The following is a 15218-nucleotide window of genomic DNA, read 5'->3' as shown; positions in this document are numbered from 1 at the left end:
CGTTGATGAATCGAGTTCTATAAATATTAAAAATCTGAATTTTTAATTTCATTATTAAGCAACCTCTCTCCTCTCTCTCCTCCCTTCGGTTTTCTTTGTCTCTCTCATCGATTTTGGGCCGAATTTACACCGATTCAACAATCCAAAGCCACCACACGCTCCTGGGAAAGTTCTCTCCAATTCTACCGGAGCAGATCGCTGGTGAAAGCAAGTTGGAAATCATCCCTAAGTTGAGGTAAGGCTTTTTAAGCCAAATTTGATTTTATGATAATTATAAGAAATGATGTACACGTAGAAAATACTGAAAGTTTTCGTTTTCAGGGTATTGAACAGGAAATTCTATAGGTGTTAGACCAGGATATTTTAGGGGCTTTCTCAGTAACTGGGTAAGGGAATAAACTAAAACAATTATTTTCCACACAAATTATCATTATAATTATTTTCAGAAAAACATGTATTATACACGACTATTATGGATTAAATGTATATTTGGGAAAATACTGTTGTATATAGGAATTACAATTTTAGATGGAACGTATGAATTAATTCAGCATTGTGTGGCATGAGTATTATTTTTCATGAAACGTATTATGTTACGACAATTTTACGAATAAGCATGTTTTCAAAAACTACGTTATAATGCAGTATATGATGATTTTGAAATACATGATAATTGATTTATTTTCAGAATGTTATGAAATGTTCAGCACGAGACCGTATTTATGTATGATTTTGGCGCGAGGCCATATTTATAAGACGATCAGCACAAGGTTGTATTTATGAAATGTTCGGCACGAGACTGTATTTATGAAATTATGAAAGATGCTATATTATCATGTATTATATGATATTAGAACCCGGATGTTAGTTTAGTTCAGTTTAGGAGCACGGTACCGTAGCTTACAGATCAGATGTTTATGAACAGATTAGTGCTAACCACCCCACGAGGGGGTGGGAGATGGATAGTCGATGTGGCTTTCAGTAGAGTGTGAACGTCCACCTGGCAATCCGGACCAAGGTGTGACGGGCCCATCGTACTTATAGACATTTTTTACTCAGCAGTGATCGGCCAGCCATTGTCGGGTCCCGCATTCAGGTTACACAACCCGTTATGGGGGGTAATATATGACATTAGCTAGCTATTCATCTTGGATATGTTTTCAGTACTATCAAATATAATAGACGATTTATGAATGATATGAGTTACTAGAAAAATATTAAAGTATATGATGATTCAGTATGCTATGACGAATATTTACAGATGTATGAAATGTATTGGATATATATAACTGCAGTGTATATTCATGTTGCCACACAACTGTATTTAGTTTATTTCTCTTACTGAGAAGTGTCTCACCCCCGAACATTAAATGATTTTCAGGAAACCTAGAGGGACCGGCGGGTCAAGGCCGCTGTTGAGTGGGTTAAGCTTCCCTACTAAAAGGGTAAGCGCTGAACTAGGATCAGGAGATTTTTGTTATATGATCCTATTGTTAATTTGACTTTTTGGAGGATGTATACAAATATAGTATTTTGATGATGTAGTAAACTCTGGTATTATGTTTTATGGTTGGATGATTGAGATTTTATACTTACTGCTGCTTAGGTTTCCGCTATGATTGACAAGTGTCCCCGCTACTCACGGGTTCGGGTTGACCATTTTATTTATTATGTTTCACTTTAAAGTAAGAAATTTGAGGTCGTTACACTTAAATTGAAAAAAAAAAACCCTTTAAAGGTTCCGTTCATCAAAATAGAAAATGTGACCACCCGAATAAAATGGTAATTAAAATAATAAAGAGGAAGAGAAATTACCAGAGGACTCGTCGACGAACATAGGGGATTCGTCGACAAGGGTATAAAAGAATTCGTCAACGAAAGCAAGATTTGTCGACGAGGAGATACCGAGAAAGATTTTCAGTTGTCTGAATTTCGTCGACGAGGAGTGGATTTTATCGATGAAATTATTAAAGAACTCGTCGACGAATGACGTGGCTCATCGACGAATCCAGTTCTATAAATATCTAAAATCTGGATTTTTACTTCACAATTTAGAAATCTCTCTCCTCTCTCTCCTCCATTCGGTTCTCTCTCTCTCTCTTTCATCGATTTTGGACCAGATTTACGCTGATTCAACAATCCGAAGTCACCACGACGCTCCTGGGAAAGTTCTCTCCAAATCTTCCAGAGCGGATCGCTGGTGAAAGCAAGTTAGAAATCATCCCTGAGTTGAGGTAAGGCTTTTTAAGCCAAATTTGATCTTACGGTAGTTATAGGAAATGATATACACGTAGAAATACTAAAGTTTAGTACTAGAAGTTTTCATTTTCAGGGTGTTGATTAGGAAACCCTACGGGTGTTAGACCAAGATATTTTAGGAGCTTTCTCAGTAGCCAGGTAAGGGAATAAACTAAAGCAGTTATTTTCATGCAAATTATTATTATTTATGAGAAAAGTTATTTTCTAGAAAGCATGTATTATATCTATAGATTACGAAGGAAATATACGTTTGAGAAAAATACCACTACTATGTTAAAATGTATATATATATATGAGATGCCGGAAAGTATGATTTTAGAATGCAATGTATGGTTTTATACAGCAAATGTGTGGCATGAATATTATTTTACATGAAAGAATATCAAGACATGACAATGATACGAATGGGATATGTTTTGAGAAACTATGAAAGAATGCAGTACCTTATGATGTTGAAAATGCATGATAAATTGATTATTTTCAGAATGATATACATATATGAAAAGATTTCAGCACAAGGCCGTATTTATGTATGATTTCAGCGTAAAGCCGTATTTATGTATGATTTGGGCACAAGGGCGTAATTATGAAATGTTCGGCACAAGGCTGTAATTATGAAAGATGCTATATTATCACATATTATATGTTATCAAAACCCAGATGTTAGTTTAGTTCAGTTTCAGGAGCTCGGTACCGTAGCTATATAGATCAGATATCTATGTTCAGACTTGTACTAACCACCCCACAATGGGGTGGGAGATGGATAGTCGGTGTGGCTTCAGTGTAGAATTGTAGACGTCCACCTGACAGTCCAAATTAGGATGTGGCGGGCCCATCGTACTTACAGACATATTTGACTTGGCAGTGGTCGGCCAGCCATTGTTAAGTCCCGCCTTCGGGCTGCACAACCCGTCATAAGGGGTAATACATGACATTAGTTAGCTATTCATCCTGAGTATGTTTTCAGTATTATCAGTTATAACAGATATTTTATGTACAATATGACTTATTAGAAAATATGAAAGCATGTAATTATTCAGTACAATATGATGAACGTTTACAAAAATATGAAATGTACTGTATATGTATAATTGCATTAAATATTCATGTCGCCACACAGCTGTATTTAGTTTATTTTCCCTTACTGAGATGTGTCTCACCCCAACATTAATTAATTTTTCAGGAGACCCTAAGTGACCGGCGAGTCGTGGCCGCCATTGAGCTTACTAAGTTACCCCGTTAGGAGGGTAAACAATGTACTAGGATCAAAATTGTTTTGGTTATGGGATCCTAGGTGTATTTTGAAATATTGTGGATGAATGTAAATTAATACAGAAATTTTGGGAATGTATATAACTCTGGTATTATGCTTTATGGATGGATGATTGAGATTTTATACTTGCTGTTGTTTAGGTTTCCGCTGTGATTGATTGGTGTCCCCATTACCTACGGGTTCGGGTCGACTTTTCCATTTATTATATTTCATTTTCTATTAAGGAATTTGAGGTCATTATAGAAAACCATAAGGACTCCACCCAATTTTTTATGAGCTTGCAAAATCTCTCAAAGAAACCAAAAGTCTTAAGAACCTCCAAAAGAAAATTCAAATTCACTATGTCATAAGCCTTAGCGATATCGAGTTTTACCATCACATTGACGTTGGCTATTTTTTTTGTGCAAATACTAAACCATTTCTTAAGCAAGTGTAATATTTTCAAAAATACTACGCCCAAGAATAAAAGCGCCTTTGTAACGACCTGCTTAATAAACTGGTTTTATATATAGATATATATATACTATGATAATCTACATGCTCTAATACCATACTAGGGGTAAACCCAATCATTAACCTAAGCAGCAAGAAGCAGAATCAAATAAACATAACCATATATAATTATATACAATACAATACTAGAGTACTAACATGTTTTCCAAAATATACATAGATCACTGTTCCCAAAATATCCTCAACTATGCTAGAATATATAAAAATCCTCCACAATACTCACTTCACTGACAGGGCACTACTGAAGCCCCTATATCTGCGAGTCTGGTCTGCTCGCCTACTTGGATCACCTGAAAAATGATTCAACACTGGGATAAGTCAACGCTTAGTAAGAAGAAATATGCTATTACTAGTGTGTGGCAAATGAGCTACTATATCATGAAAATATGTTTCATATAATCATGTATAACTGGATACGTAAGTACAGTACAAGTAATAAAATACATCACCCTTTCCATGTTGCTTTACATAACAGTGTTGCAGGTTACTATTTAAAATACTTCTAGTGTACATAAATATGTTCCCTGTTTCTGTAAATCTATACATACATAATAGTAAACTGAAAACTTTCCCTGTGGATAACTGTGTGTCATGATTTAACCCCTCATGACATGGTTGTGTGGCCTGTAGGCGGGATTTACCTTGGTTGGCCAATTAGGAATAAATCATTATACTCTATCGGTCTGATCTGCCCACCTCAACTCATATCTGATAGGGAGCCTGTCCACATCAAGGGCCTAGGTGATCAACCTACTACCATGTATTATCTCAATAGGTGGCTGCACTCATAACATAACATTATATCTGTAGCAATGGTACCGTGCTCTGTAATAGTATGGTCCAACAGGGTCTGATACTATATAATATATCTCTATATACAACTATCTAATTTACCATGATTCTGAAATAACTGTAATAACCATGATATTGAATAAACTGTAACTGTAATCCATATATCATAATATTGAGAACTGCATAATCATAATACTGAAGACTGCATAATCATAATATTGAAGTTCGTATAATCATAGTATTAGAATTCGTATAATCATGAACTAAAATACGTAAAAATCATGATACTGAAATTTGTATAACATATCTCCGTACTATATTCATATACTCAAGTCACACCATACTTTAATACATAATTTTCACAATTTAATAAACTGCATAATATTTTAAAAAATACCTAACATAGCATATTTCCCTTACCTGACTACTGGAAAGCCCCTATGGTATACTAGTCTAACACCCGCAGGGCCTCCTACATAACACCCTGAAAATAACGTTTGTCAGAACAAAATATCAGTATTTTTTCGCCTACATCATTTCCTATAACTGTCAGAAGGCCAAAAATGGGCTAAAAGGTCTTACCCTGAATTTGGGATGAAATCCAACTTGATCCCACCGACGATCTGTCATAGCAAACTTGAAGAGAACTCCGCCAGGAACGTCGTGGTGGCTTCAGATCTTCGATTCGAAGTCTGGCGGGGCCGAAAATGAAGAGAGAAGTGAGAGGATTCGTAGGAGAGAGAGAAAAGACTGAAATTTGAATAAAAATCTGAGTTTGCTCTATTTACAAGGCCAAATTCGTCTACGAGTCCTTCATTAAATTCGTAGACGAAACCCTGTATTCGTTGATGAAATTCAGAGCAGCCCATTCTTCGCTCGGTATTTTCTCGTCGATGAAATCCTGTATTCGTCGACAAATTTCCTTATGCACTCGTCGACAAAACCCTGTATTCGTCGACGAATATCCTGGCAATTCCTTGAAATTATTGTTATTATTATTATTATCTCCAAAATGTGATGTTGTCGACGAACGCTCCTGCCTCCTTCTGTTCCTGTTTCCATTTTCCTTCCTCTTTATTATTAAAATAATATTATTCTTCGGGTCACTACAGCCTTGTTCATGCGAGACCAACTTGTCAACAATCTCGGTTAGTCTAAAAACAATAATATTGGAAACAATTTTATAAGCCACAGAGCATAAACTAATAGGCCGGAATTTATCAAAACTAGAAGATTTATCCACCTTCAGAATTAAAACAATAGACGAAGAGGAAAAAAACTTGGAAAGCGTAGTGCCCTGAAAATAAATCCATTGCTGCATACAAGAGATCTTTTTTTACAATGTCCCGGCAAGATTTATAAAATTCATAGCCAAATTCATCCGGTCCCGGACTGCTTTCTTTGAGAATAGAGAACACTGCTCTTTGAACTTCTTCTTCTGCCAATTCGGCGCAAAGGAAATTATTCTCAACATCTAAAATTTTCCTTTGAATTAACTCGGAGAGATTGCATGGTTCAACCGCTGAAGATTCTAAAAGAATATTCTGGAAAAAAACAGCTGCTTCATTATGAATTACTTCCGCACCCTCCAATATCCTCTCGTCGTTCATAAACATACAGTCTATACGACTCTTATTCCGCTTCTGATTGATAACTGAATGGAAAAATTTAGAGTTTTGATCCCCCTCAATCAACCATTTTTTTTTTTCGCAATTTTTCCTAGGCGAGATGCTTCCCTATTCTCCCACACCTGAATTTCCAACTTAGTAGTTAAGTAATCAGCTTCGACGTCCTTAGAAAAACCTGCTTACAGTTGATTTTCTAAATATTACATCCTTTCCTCAAAAGCTTTTAAATTTTCTCCCTCTCTCCCAAATACATTTTTATTCCATGCACGTAATGCAACTTTAGTTCTCTTAAGGTGAATAGAAAGTTTCAAAAGACCCGAGGCCGAGTCATTCCTAACCCAGGCATCTTTAACACACGACAAGAACATATCATGCGAGTTCCACATATTCAAGAATTGAAATGGGGTGGAGTCATACCGAGAGAAAGACGATTTGTATACACCACCATAAGGCTATGATTTGAGGATTTCTGACTCAGATATTTGAATTGAGTCGAACCATATATGTTGGAAAAACCATTATTAATAAGAACACGATCAAGCTTAGCCCAACTATGAGCCACCCCTTCATGGCCATTGCACCACGACATTCGTGAGCCTGTGTTTGATAAATCAAAAAGACCACAATGATCTAAGCAATCATTAAACTCCATCATAGGTAACATTGGTCTTGGATTTCCACCAATTCTTTCGGTATCCGTTCGAATGTCATTAAAATCACCCAGGACAAACCAAGGAAGATTTGATTGACACTCCTCCAATTGCTGTCACAACTCTCTTCTTTCAACATAAGAACATTTGGCATAGAAAAAAATCACCAAAATTCTTTATCCTTCCTTAAAAAACCACTCGAAAATCTTCTGAGTCGTGATTGAGATCATCTCAAAGGCATTTATATCCTTCCAAAACAGCCACAATTTATCGCCCTGATTTTCATTAGATATAAAATGGTGATAATTCAGAAAATTACCCAGCATTACCATCCGCTCCTCAGTCGCGAACGGTTCTGAAATAGCAAACAACATAACATTAAACTTTTTAGTTAGCTTCTTTAACCTGCCTCTAGACCTGCCCAACCCCCTAATATTCCAGAAAAGAATTGTATCTGTCATAAATTTAATTTATGCGGTCGGATGAGAACCCTCTGAGATTTCCTCACATAATTTTTTATGGAAATTCATCCTGCCTTGTATCAAACTCATACATTTTTTTCTTTGCCCTTTCAAACTGATATTTCACCTTCCTCCCTCTTAGACGAATAACCCCGAGCCAATTCCTCCTGATGCAAACCTTGGTCCCCACCTTCAGTCAGTTTAAAACTACCCACGTGATCCACTTCCTCTTGAGATATAAGTTCATCATTTGAAATTCGAGGATCATCATCACACCTGACTTCTCCACACTTCGCTTCATTCCTTTCTGTTGAACTTTCATTCCCATTATTTCTAATCCTCTTTGCGGTATATCAGAATTTTTCCTTACATGATCCCCTTTTCTTTGAACCACAGGAATTTCAACTATTTCAGAGCCCCTATCATTAATCTGCTTCGTCATATACATATTAATGGGTCTTGCTTCTTACACCACCTTCTTTGCCCCTTTATCTACGTCGGTATCGATTTCTATTACACCGTCATTAGTTTTTGGTTTCCATATCTTCTTTTTTTTATATTTTTCATCCTTCCTTCGCTTCTCTTCCACCCTGCAAACAATCGAGGTATGTCCTTGCCTGCAACATTTAGTGCAGAAAAAACCTATCTTTTCATATTTGGCCTCTTGCCAAATAGATTGTTTCAAAGATAAAACAAGAGGAAATCCCTTTATCGACTCCATTGTTACGTCAACTTCCACACAAATACGTGCTCCCGATGCTCTCATACAGTTGATTGTTGCATTATCAGTTCCAAGATAACGACCAAAGCGAGTCGCTATTATTTGGAGAAAATCCGTTCGGTAAAGATGCATTGGTAACCCTGGTAAGAAAATCCATTGAGGAGCCAATGGAGATTCTTTTTTGGTATCAAAATCCTTGGTCCACTTGAAGAGCCAAAAAGAATTGTCTTCTATAGTTCTACCTTCCCTTGCCCAACCATGCAGAAAGTCACGTTCATTTTTCATGTGAATTAACACATGATAATCATCCATAACACTAATCGTTGGAATTTCCGTCAAACCCCACGTTTTCACAATCGATAGTCGATTCCTAAAAAATTTCATTACTAATGTAAAATGAAATTCTTCCTCAACTTTAACTATCTCTGCTTCTAAGAAAATAAATCTCAATTTCCCATTGATATTAATGGGCAATCTCATAAGAATTTTGAACGCAGACATCTACACTTTTTTACTCACAACTTGCATACGACTGCACCCCGGGACTAGCCTGGATGGCATTCTCCGCCGACAGTGTAGCCATCGGCGAGAGATGACACTGTATTGCACTATATTGAGATTAAAGCTAAACTTTTCTAAATGGAAAAGAGACTGACCTGCATTGTTTGGCGACTCACTGAGCAGCGACAGCGTGCAGTTACCGTGATCTGTCCTCGGCGGCAACGGCTCCAAATCTCCAACTTCCAAGTTCAAAATTCTATACCAAACCGAAAAGGGCGACAGGAGCCAACGACAAGCCAATACTGAGTCGACTCGTTCTTCTTCTCTTTATTTTTCTCTTTCCAGCAGCTAACAGCAAACCAACGCCTGGGTTTTTCTATTCAAGATCCAGAGGAAGATGCACTCCCCAGTAAGTCACTCCCCCAACCCCCAATTTTTTGGCAAAAATTGAGTCAAACTCAGGGACGAGTCAAATCAGTGAGTCTTACACAGGGGTGGTGATGGTTCAGGTGACAAGTACTGGAGCGAGAGGAGGGAAGCGTGGCCGAGGATGGTGCCGGCGGCGTCGACGGTGTCGAAGGTGTTCGGGTCGAAGGCGTTCGAGCAGTACAGGTGGGATTTGACGCTGATGGAGGCTGCCACTCGAAACGACAACGTGGAGAACGCCTTCGCCAGGTTGCTAAACCAGGCCACGGCGGCGCTGCTCAACTCCTACGCCAAAAAGGGTTTCCGGCACATCGTCTAGGAGGTGAAGACGCTGGTAATGCAGGCTCTCGTCTTGGAAGGGGCGGCGGCTTCCAGGGACGGAAGAACCAAGATGACGATGAAGAACCGAGAGACTGTTGCAGGCGAAGAAGGGCTACGGGAGGCTGTTGCAGCTTCTTCATTTTTTATTTTTTTTTGAGCGACTAAACTTTAAATTTTTTGAATTGCTATTAAAAAAATAAAAATCTAATAAAATATGCGTCACTCCTAAAGAGATAATCATTTGAAAAACTGGTGATATAGTTGAATAAGTTATGAAAAAAATAAAATAAAAAATGAAGTGAGAAATTTCAGTTTATTGTCACTCCCTTCTCATATCCTCAAACATATAATAAATTTTTATTATAAAAATTAAAAAAAAAATAAAAGACACTAAACTTTTCAAAATTTAATTAGTTTTAAGTTGACGTATAATAATTTATTCTTTTTTTGAATCCTAAAAAGAATAATCTTTGAAACAATTATAGAATAAAAATATAAATTCCCCTCATTAATTAGTTTTCAGTTGACGTATAATTCACATTAAATTTTGTGGGGCGTCCCTTTCATATAGTAGACGTTGCTTCTATCGTATCAATTAATATTCCAGCATGGAGCCCTGACCCTCCAATCCCCACCGGCCCCAAACACAATCAGTCCCCTTATGGAGCCCCCCCTCTGACTTCCCTCAAGAGGCAGCCTAGGCGCGTTGCGCCCACCCCCGACGTGGGCTCTTGTTCCCTTCCGCCTCTCCTTAAACCCGCCAGAACCACATCAGTCCTCTGATCCTCTCTCTCTCTCTCTCTCTCTCTCTCTCTCGTCCGCCCGCAAACGGAGATTTCCAGGTCCAAAACATTGACCAGAACCCTCTATATCTCTGTTCAATTAGGACCAATTTCCAAGACCAACTTTGCAAACCCGAATGAAGAACTGATCTCTGACCTGCGAGCTTAATTATCGAGGATTCGTCGGCCATGGGTAATTGCTTCAACCCACCTCAGTATTTCGCTTCCAAAAGCAAGAAGGCCAATCTCTACTACCTGGCCTTCATCGCCGTCCTCTGCACGCTCTCCTACCTCATCGGAATCTGGCAGCACCGGGGCTCCGGCGCTGGCGCTGGCGCTTCCTCCGGCTATCTCGCCGGCATCTCGTGCGCCCAGGTGAGAAACGCGACCGCCCAGATGGCCAAACTCGAGGTCCTCGACTTCGCGGCGCACCACAAAGCCGAAGCAGAGCTCTCCCCTGAGTCGACAGCGGCGCGTGTCGTACAAATCCCGCCGTGTGATCCCAAGTACAGCGAGTACACGCCGTGCGAGGACCCCAAGAGGTCTCTGAAGTTCCCGAGGGACAGGCTAGTGTACAGAGAGAGGCATTGCCCGGCGCGTGGGGAGAGGTTGAAGTGCCGTGTGCCGGCGCCGCACGGCTATAGGGTGCCCGTCCGGTGGCCGGAGAGCCGCGACTCTGTGTGGTACGCTAACGTTCCGCACAAGGAGCTGACAGTGGAGAAAGCGGGTCAGAATTGGATACGATTCCAAGGAAAACGGTTCAAGTTTCCCGGTGGGGGGACCATGTTCCCCAACGGTGCTGACGCTTACATTGACGACATTGGAAAGCTGATCAATCTCAGAGATGGGTCGATCCGGACAGCCATTGATACTGGCTGTGGGGTACGTATAAACTTAATTCTCATCATCTTTCGTCTTTCCTATAACCCAAACAACGGGGTCATGCTTGACCCGCCACCCACCCAGTCGTTTTTTTGGATATAAGACATTTTATAGGTACGTACATGTTTTTGGAATGTGTTCTGATTTTTTTTGTCTGATCTTACATTGTTGAAGTTTTGAGTAATCTGGCTTCTGTACTTGGAAGTTTTGTATAGGGAGAGAGGGGAAGAGAACAGAGGAAGAGGAAATTTCTAGGAAAGCAGAGGAAATTTCTTGTGCAAGCTTTTATAAAATATTTTCTTTCTTAAGTTGATTGCAAGTGGGGGGTGGAGAAAGGTAGAAATTCATCTCAAAATGATATATGTTTTGGATGGATGTGGTTGGAAGGTTCAAACAGCATGAATCTCTAGGTACACTGTTTAGGTCTTGGGCGAAACTTGCCATAATTGCTGAAACTGTGGCAGAATTTAAGTAGCTTTAATGCTTTGAAATTTACTTATTTACAAGACAGCTAATTTCCCTGTTTCACCAAACGGTCCAAACTTTTATCAAATTCATCCCCTTTTTTTTCTGTATTTTGTGTTCAATGATTTTCTTATTAATTAGTTCAAATTTCAACCAATTCATCCTTTTTTTGTATTTACTTTTACCTATTCAGTGGCAGAGAAGATGAGCTATGAAGTGGAGACAAATTTCAAATCCCTGTTTTGTTAATTGTATCTTAAGAAAATTGAAGTTCTGCTGGTTACAATTTCATAACTCTCCATAGTGAAGACATTTATGGAGGAGATCGGTTAATTGTTTATTTATTTATTTTTGTGGAGGGTTACCTTCATCTCTTTTACCCTTTCACTCACAGTTAGGAAGAACCGTCCCTTCTTGTAGGATTTAGAACCCACCAATCACTTAGTGTCATCTTCGTATTTGGACTCACTGAAGTGGTGTTCAACCCACACCACATGGTGGTTTTGAATTGCAGCTAACTTTTTTTTTTTCAAAGCTTTGATTTTCCATTGATGGAGCTTAATTGTTTAAAGTGTTCTGATTAGAAGGAGAGAAAGCACTGTGATGAAAATATATTAATTCACAAATAAGGAGATGAATGGTTTGAAAAAAAAAAAAATTATATCAGTAATATGTTAGTCTTAAATGTTGCAGGTTGCAAGTTGGGGAGCTTATCTTCTGTCGCGAGACATCCTAACCATGTCATTTGCACCGAGAGACACCCATCAAGCTCAAGTGCAGTTTGCTCTCGAGCGAGGAGTTCCTGCATTGATTGGAATTCTTGCCTCCAACAGGCTTCCTTACCCATCAAGAGCTTTTGACATGGCTCATTGTTCTCGATGCCTTATTCCTTGGGGCCAGTATGGTAATCCAAGTCCCATGTACATTCAAATGAAGTTCATTTTTATAGTTCATTTTTGAGTGTGAAATTCAGCTTGAACTTATTGGGATTGTGGGCGTACGAGCGTGCAGATGGGCTTTACCTGATCGAAGTTGATCGGATACTACGACCTGGTGGGTATTGGATCCTCTCAGGGCCACCAATAAACTGGGGAAGGCGCTGGAAAGGATGGAACCGAACATCTGAAGACCTGCACGCTGAACAATCTTCCATTGAGGATGTGGCAAGAAGTTTATGCTGGAAGAAATTTGTACAGAAGGGAGACATTGCTATATGGCAGAAACCCACAAATCATGTTCACTGCAAAATGAATAGGAGAGTCTTCAAAAACCCGCCCTTTTGTGAGGGTCAAGATCCAGACAAGGCGTGGTAATTTCGCATTCGTTATTGCTTCCCAAATTTTTTTGGCTTGTCTAACAAGTTCCAAACACATTCTGCACTGGCCTATTTCTCCAAGACACCCCCCAAGATTCTATAAGAAGGAAAATTCCCCTGCGCCCTCTTTTCTTTTTTTCCACTTTTAACATTTTTTTTAGAAAACATTTTATCTCTCCAAGCAAAGTAAATTCTTCTCATTGTTAGAAAATTCAGAGGTACGATACCAAAACCATTTGGATGACAAAGACTAGCGGCCGTTGGGATTCAGATGCCTTTCTTGGTTCACAGAAAGAAAAAAGTAATAGAATTTGGATGACAAAGGTTAGCAGCCATCGGGATTCAGATGCGTTTCTTGGTTCACAGAAAGAAAAAAGTAATAGAACTAATAGCAACAGAAGTTGGATGGTGATTCTAAGATTCTGGCTTCCCTTCATCATGATCCTTCCTAGCTAATGAATTATTTCTTCCTGTGTGTGTGCGTGTGGCATGTTTTATGTCTCCTATGGCTTTTACTCGCAGTTTAACACATTGAATTGCAATGGAGTTTTGTGTTTATGTGCAGTTGGCTTTCCATCTCAATCATTCAATTTTTTTCTTATTTGCAGGTACACCACAATGGAGGCCTGCTTAACCCCATTGCCTGAAGTGTCTGACATAAAAGACATCGCCGGCGGCCAGTTAGCAAAATGGCCAGAGAGATTGACTTCAACCCCTCCAAGGATTAGCAGCGGAAGCTTGGATGGGATTACTGCAGAGATCTTCAGAGACAATTCAGCGTTATGGAGGAGGAGACTATCCCATTATAAGGCTTTGGACAATCAGCTGGCACAGCGAGGAAGATACCGTAACTTGCTTGACATGAACTCATACTTGGGAGGGTTTGCAGCTGCCCTCATCCAAGATCCTGTCTGGGTCATGAATGTTGTCCCTGTTGAGGCAAAGATAGACACCCTAGGAGTCATTTACGAGCGTGGATTGATCGGTACATATCAGAACTGGTATGAAATATTTCTTGAATCCCCATCATAATATTAAGATTTTCTTTGTTGTTTTGATGACGGAAGTTCTTTTTTGCTATGAATTTGTTTCTTTCAGGTGCGAGGGCATGTCGACTTATCCAAGGACTTACGATTTCATTCATGCCGATTCAGTTTTTAGCCTTTACAAAGACAGGTAATATCGTTAATATAAATTGTTCATTAATCTAATCAAGTTCCATTGTCATTCGCAAATACTTCATGTTACAGGTGCGAAATGGAAGATATTCTGTTGGAGATGGATAGAATTTTACGGCCGGAAGGTAGCGTAATTTTCCGGGACGATGTCGATGAGTTGGTGAAGATCAAGAACATTATAGATGGAATGCAATGGAATAGCAGAGTTGTAGACCATGAAGACGGACCCCTTGAGAGAGAGAAGCTTCTTGTTGCTGTTAAGCTGTATTGGACAGCCCCAAATAAAAAAGGATAGCAATAACAGCTTAAGTACCTTCTTTTGTTTTTTTGGGTATTGCTAATTCTTTATAAAAAAGTGAAAAAAAAAAAAAATTAACCCTTTTTTGGGGTTTTACAGTGTGTATACACCAATTTCTCAAATCCAATAATACTTTTGGGTAACTTTTTAAGAAATGAAATTTGTAGCAACGAGTTCAGAATTGAAGTTGATTGCCTTACCCGGCCAGCTGGTGTGTAAGTGTTTCTGATGACCAAATTTTCTCGTCAACCAAACAAACATGGTGATGATCATGGAGATATAATATGACTTGTAGGCTCGTGGATGATCCTAGAAACTGAACTGAGAAAGTGAATTTCACGTGCGGCATGTTCAGAAGTCAAGGTGAGCAGCCTAGGCCACATGCTGATGCTATCTCTCTCGCCTTCTTAATTTAGAATGGCCTTGGAGCTGAGACTGAAAGTGGACGTGGGATGTGGGCTTGAATTTGGACATGGCCAAGGCTGCACCTTTTTTTATTCTGTAAAACCTATACAGAATACCTAAATTGTTGCATGTGAGTAGCACGTGCCGTGTATGTGAGCAGACACTAACAGGGGATGGTGAGGGATAATGTTTTGGACCTAGGGTATGATTGGTTCATTAAATATATATTTTTCAAAAATATACAAATGCTAAAAAATTATATATATATATATTTAAAAAAAATAAAAATAAAAAAATATATTTCACAACTAAACAAATTCAATGTACGAGTCAATAAAATAAAATTTA

At 38.9% G+C, this 15218-nt stretch overlaps 1 protein-coding gene across 1 annotated transcript; it reads left to right on the top strand.

The window, feature by feature from the left end:
• Positions 1–10142: 10142 nt before the first annotated feature.
• Positions 10143–14651, top strand: LOC131166262 (probable methyltransferase PMT15). Its single transcript, XM_058124640.1, has 6 exons — positions 10143–11209; positions 12368–12578; positions 12686–12983; positions 13598–13990; positions 14088–14165; positions 14240–14651. Exons 1-6 carry the CDS (start codon positions 10517–10519, stop codon positions 14460–14462), a joined length of 1896 nt encoding a protein of 631 aa, XP_057980623.1. The 5' UTR covers positions 10143–10516; the 3' UTR covers positions 14463–14651.
• Positions 14652–15218: the final 567 nt, after the last annotated feature.

Source organism: Malania oleifera, chromosome 10 (genome assembly GCF_029873635.1).
Source record: "Malania oleifera isolate guangnan ecotype guangnan chromosome 10, ASM2987363v1, whole genome shotgun sequence".
Lineage (NCBI taxonomy): Eukaryota > Viridiplantae > Streptophyta > Magnoliopsida > Santalales > Ximeniaceae > Malania > Malania oleifera.
Note: the sequence above shows the minus strand (reverse complement) of the source record. Positions and strands in the feature narration are given on the sequence as shown.